At 35.8% G+C, this 5,882-nt stretch overlaps 1 protein-coding gene across 1 annotated transcript; it reads right to left on the minus strand.

The window, feature by feature from the left end:
- Positions 1-392: 392 nt before the first annotated feature.
- Positions 393-2,924, minus strand: LOC109156297 (protein FAR1-RELATED SEQUENCE 5-like). Its single transcript, XM_019304145.1, has 4 exons — positions 2,834-2,924; positions 2,093-2,621; positions 1,636-1,851; positions 393-1,317 (listed from the first exon to the last, which is right to left on the minus strand). Exons 1-4 carry the CDS (start codon positions 2,922-2,924, stop codon positions 393-395), a joined length of 1,761 nt encoding a protein of 586 aa, XP_019159690.1.
- Positions 2,925-5,882: the final 2,958 nt, after the last annotated feature.

Raw genomic sequence — 5,882 nt, forward strand, 5'->3', positions numbered from 1 at the left:
ACATAATACACATATGACCAAGCATTTCATTTCCCTATATTGATAACTGCAAATCTAAAAAAGAAATGTACATAAATATATAAAAGTAATTAACACAAATAAAAATGTACATAATCATATAAAGTAATACACATAAAGTATATAATGAATACACATAAACTTTTAAAACAACACATATCATAATAAAAGTCTATTTTATTACTGCTGAGTTATGTGATTTAACATCATTTTATACGTGATACATATAACTACGATGATTAACACTAACATGTGCTTTAATTATCCTCCATGCTTGACATTGTGCTAACGTGACAAAAACTAGAACCTCCGGAACTTGGGTGCACAAGATATCCATCGCCTGCAATATTTAAAATATCACCCTCAGCTTGAGACTAAACAGCAGATTTTATTTTGGAAGCAACCATATTTGCAAGATGCTTCCGTCCCCTTGCTTTGTTATATTTCTTTGAAATAACGCTGCTCACCCTCCTATTCCGCAACCCTTTCATCCGCCTAGTAGATGGATCCTTTATAACACCACTTGTCGATCCTATGTCACAATCTTCAAATAAACTGCCACCATATTCAGCTTCAAGTCTTCTCTTTGCATCTGCAATTGCTTCTTCACAAATCTTCCGTCCTTCGATATTTTCCTGACTATAAACAGCAAGCCTCTGAAATTTCCTAATGATTTCTAATAACCAAACAGAAGATGCACCATTACCACTATCAACTCTAGACATTATATCAACATTATCAACTTCAACAACTTTTTTAGTCCACCTCTTCAAAATATACTTCTCGGGGACTTCAGAAACACAATGCACATTTAGAATGCGTAAACAATGACAACACAAAATCCCCAATTCAGTAAACAACTTGCAACTACATCCAATGTCCATTTGTCTACTGTTAAAGATCACTTCATGCCTAATAGTATCAACATCCGGCCTCCAGACATGATACTTATACACACCATCTTCCAACATCACACACTCTTGATAGCATGATCCACCTTTCAAAAATTGTTCTTCAAACAAATAGTATATCTCAATTGTATAAAATTCCCTAGCATGCAACAGAATCTTAACATTATCCATCACCATTGTCGGTACACCTTGTGAACACCGAACATCTTCCCCATTCTCTCTACTTCTCCACTCTGATATGACCCCAACAAATGAGTTATAAAAATCACACAAACCAGATGTCTTGGACAACCTTCTAGAAATAGAGTGATTGGTGGTCTCACTCCTTTGAGAAGATAAAATCCCACCCGAAAAATAATCTTTATTAAAAGCAGGACACCATTTTTCTCTACACCCATACAACTTTTCAATCCAATGATTATTGTGACATTTATATGTTGTAACCATCTTGAAATAACATTCCATAGATATATTAAAGTAAACCTACAAGCATGCCAGGATATAACATACAGAACAGACTAATGTACATAATCTTATACATAAATACACATAAACTATCAAACAGATACACATAAACTTGATCCAAAAAATTAATTCTGTATTCTGTATAATATAATCTACAAATATTCATTCAATGATAATCCATATATAAACTAATAATAAAAACAAAAAAAAAAAAATAACGAAACATACATCAGACACGTACCTTGTCCAGTAAAATTCAAACTCTGCCTCTGTATCCGTATACTTTAACAAGCAATTGAATATATCTAGGAAATATTTTTGATTTCTTAACCCTTTAATGTGCTTCTTTGAGTTCTCGCCAATATGCCATATACATAGCCGATGTCGTGAACTTAGAAAAACTTGAACAATTGCAGCAGCCATAGCAGCACATTGATCAGTCATTATGCTTTGTGGACTTTTGTAATCCATAGATCTCAAAAATGTCTTAAACAACCATACAAATGACTCAATCTTCTCATTCATCAAAAAACCGCATCCAAACATAACATTCATGCAATGGTTATTCATGCCAACAAAAGGTCCACAAATCATGTCATATTTGTTAGTACGATATGTTGTATCGTGAACTAACAAGTCCCCGAACAAATCATAGTCTCTCCTCATCCGTCCATCCCTCAAAAAAAAAACTACACAACCTTGACTCCAAATCCACCTCAAAATCAAAGTAAAAATCCCTTTCACTTGACTGCCTCCGTTTGAATATTTCAATCAATGTGTTTGAATCGGTACCATCCAATCTGTTCAATGCATCGGTACATAGAGAGTTATATGCATCCCTACTTGTAAACCCAACAAGTGGTGATCCCCCTGATTGTGTTTTAAGGAATCTTACACCATCTGCAACAGACACACCACTGCTCTTCAAATCAGTAAGATAGGATATATGATTCCTAGACAGCATCCTATGTGACCTTAGAAGGTAACTCTTGCTTGGTGGAACCAATTCATGATTATGCAACTTCTCATGCTTCGAAACAATCCACATCTCATTCTCATGTAAATCGAATTGGACAAATGCACCACAACCTGTACGACCATCAATTTTAGAATAACACCCTTTTCCTGTACTCCTTTTAAATCCATCCTTCGAACAATGGAACATCTTCGTCTTCATTGTTTTTGTAGCAGAATTATATCTTTGCTTACTCCTCCTCACACTAAAACCTACTCTAAAAGCATAAAACGAACAAATCAAACCATATAATACACGTACAACCTCCCTGAAACAACAACTTCAAATCAAACCATACTAACATCCAAAACAACCACAATCAAACAACAATTCTATATCAATTCTTATATAATTCAACGGCGAGTTCAATATATTCATCATACATCAAACAAAAATACAAAATAAAATCTTAAAAATCAAATACCTGGATTAGCATCATTTGTATCTACCACTCCAACAGGATCAGTTGTATGCTCTGTCTCCGCTACATCCTGCTGCGCAATCGAATCATACATGGCTTACATCCAACAATTGCAGAATACGACGCAAATCGAACAATCAGATCGCTCTCGTGTTCTCCTCTCGTGTTCTCTAATCCAATATGCATGATCGGCGCGAAGACACCATCTCTTTAGAGCCGCTCTCTCACTTCCCTCTCTCTTACCCTTTGACGGCGTTAACAGACTAATAAAAAAAAGTCCGTTACGTAACAATTCCATACGGCGTCGTTTTGATGCTGGGTGCACATAGCGCTATACGCCGGGGTATATGGTATAAATTACCATTATTTTTTATCAGGCTTTAACCAAGCCACGCGCGAAAGAGAGCCTCTATCATATACAATTCAATAAGTTTAAAAAGAGCTCTTGTATAAATAGTGGGGCAAATCCTCTTCCCAAACCAATGTGGGACAAATTAAAAGCTCACTTTTTCCCTTCATTTTCTAACTCAAATGGGTCTACTTTGAGAATCAATATCTCATTCACCCATTATCCGTTTTGAGCGTACAATATATCAATCTCTTCGTCTCACTACGAGGAATCTGAATCCACTTTGACTCGACTCAAATCGGAAGTGGACCCCACTGATAATTGTACCACAAAATAGCCACTTAACATGCCATTTTAAGCTATTTTTTCCAACAGAAATTTCGTGATGGGAGCATTGGGATCATCTGTTGGTGACCCTCCAAATTGATCTAAAGCAACCATTTGTAGAATAGCTGGCTTGATCTAAAAATTATTGGCTTCTACCCCCAGAACATTAATGCTACCATGTTCCTCAACATCAGGTGCAATATAGTCAGACATGGACCTTCCAATGAGTCGTGGTTGATTGACTCCCTCTCTTTCATCATTGAGGTTCACATTGATCTGATTCTGTCTCTGTGCCATCCTTCTCAGTTTTCTAAGGAACTTGGCATGCTTTTCAATCTCAAGGTTCAAAGGCAATAATGCTTCGTTCCCCGAAGACCGAGCGCGCATACAACACCAAGTCCATAGATCACAACGCAACAAAAGAAACTCGTTATCGGTGAATTTTTTTTAAAGAGTATGATAGGAATATTTTTGTAAGTTTTGATGAGCCAAATGTACTATAGATCCCCTTAGTTTTTAGGTCTTTTAGTACAAGCATCATAAATCAGAATATCGAGTCAAAAGGAATCTACCATAGGAAGAACAAAATTAATTTGGGAAATTAATTTTGGTCGTACGAGTATTCATCCGAGAAAGAAGCATAAAAGAATGACGTTGCAAGAAATGATTGGATGAGCCTAACGGCGAAATGGTAGAAGTTCTTACTCAAAATGATCACACCTGAGATCAATTTCCCACCCCCCCCCCCCCCCCCAAGGACTTACTTTTTTTACAAGTAAAGTTTTCAGACAATCACAATGTTCCAAGGAGCACGATGCGGACAAGCACAATGTTCCAAGGAGCACAATGTTCTTAAAGGAGCACGATGCGAACAAGCACAATGTCTGAAAAGGAGCACAATGTCTGAAAAAGAGCACAATGTGACCAAATCAGAAAGAGCACAATGTTCAAGTCAAACAAGCAAGAAGTGCCCAAGTCAAAGGAGCACAATGTGGCAAAGAAGCAAGATGTTCAGAAAATAAATAAATTCGAAGGAATTTATTTTGGATCAGCCCACATGCCACAAGAGTCCAAAATTGCCTGAAGATTTTTTATCAGAACGGAAAAATATTTATGAAGACATGAATATAAAAACTTATCCTAGAAATAAATTCTATCAGGTGAATTTATTTCAAAGATTCGTTGGATATTCAAATTGACAACAAAAATAATATTTTAAGAAACAACTTGAAAATTAAGTTGAGATAAAATATTATTTTGTCAGGCAAGTTGACAATCAAATCAAAATTGATGATCTACTATTGTCAACAATATCAGGCTATGAAGATTCAAATTTCAAATATCAAATTATCCCACTCCAACGGATATATTTGATTGCCTATAAAAAGCCATGAAGACTTGAAGACAAGCAGAGATAGAGGTGCAATACACACGGATAAACAAAGTGCAAAATTCAAAAGTGCGAGTGCTCAAAATATTCTTAGAGACTTAGTCTGAATAGTCTATAATTTAGTTAGAGAGAGATACAATTACCTTTGTATTTGTAATTGTAAAAAGAGTATAGTCGTGTGCAAAATACTCTAGTGAGTGTAGCTGTGTGCAAAACACTCGTAGTTGAGTGTAGTTGTGTGCGAGACACTCGAAGTTGGGTGTAGCTGTGTGCAAGACATCCGGAAGAAGTGCTTGTGTAGCGCTTATTCACTATTGTAACTGTGTGCGGAAAATAGTGAATTACTCCTAGAAGTGAATGGAGTAAAGTGGACTAGGAAGATTACGCCACTTCCGAACCACTATAAATTGCCTCTCTCATTTACATACCGTACTTACATAATTTGCTCTATTTATCTATCTTATCCGACTAACCCATTTACTATTCACAGTCTATCTTAACCGTTCGGGTTTAGTGTGTTTTCACATATGCATGTGACTCAAACTTCTCGAGCTTAAATATTGGATTATTCTAAGCAAGTTTGACGTGTTGCATGTAACGTTCGTCACCCAGTCGACGTGACACGATATTTGTTTACAATCTTGAATATTTTTGTTATATATTGAGTGAACCATCTCCTTTATATATATTCAAGATATCTCTATCACTTTACATATCATCTGTATCCATCTTACATGCGCATTTAAATTATTGGTTGGGCATAACTCTTTACATACTATTATTCCGCTGTGCAGTTTTAAACTTACTCTATTTACTTGTTACTTAGAGTTGAAGTTACCAAAGAGTTATTTATTTTGAAAAAGCTTGAAAGTCTATTCACCCCCCCCCCCCCCCCCTCTAGACTTTCACATGTGGCCTTCTTCGCACCAGCCTAAGCACATATATATATATATATATATATATATATATATATATATATATATATA

This window comes from Ipomoea nil, unplaced genomic scaffold, assembly GCF_001879475.1.
Source record: "Ipomoea nil cultivar Tokyo-kokei standard unplaced genomic scaffold, Asagao_1.1 scaffold2705, whole genome shotgun sequence".
In the NCBI taxonomy this organism is placed as follows: domain Eukaryota; kingdom Viridiplantae; phylum Streptophyta; class Magnoliopsida; order Solanales; family Convolvulaceae; genus Ipomoea; species Ipomoea nil.

Bases quoted from the DNA above. Each gene is read 5' to 3' on its own strand.
- LOC109156297 (XM_019304145.1), bottom strand. From the start codon at position 2,924: ATGTATGATTCGATTGCGCAGCAGGATGTAGCGGAGACAGAGCATACA. The intron at 2,622-2,833 runs GTATTTGATTTT...CTTTTAGAGTAG, and splicing joins TACAAATGATGCTAATCCAG to GTTTTAGTGTGAGGAGGAGT. The intron at 1,318-1,635 runs GTACGTGTCTGA...GTATGGGTGTAG, and splicing joins TTTGAATTTTACTGGACAAG to AGAAAAATGGTGTCCTGCTT.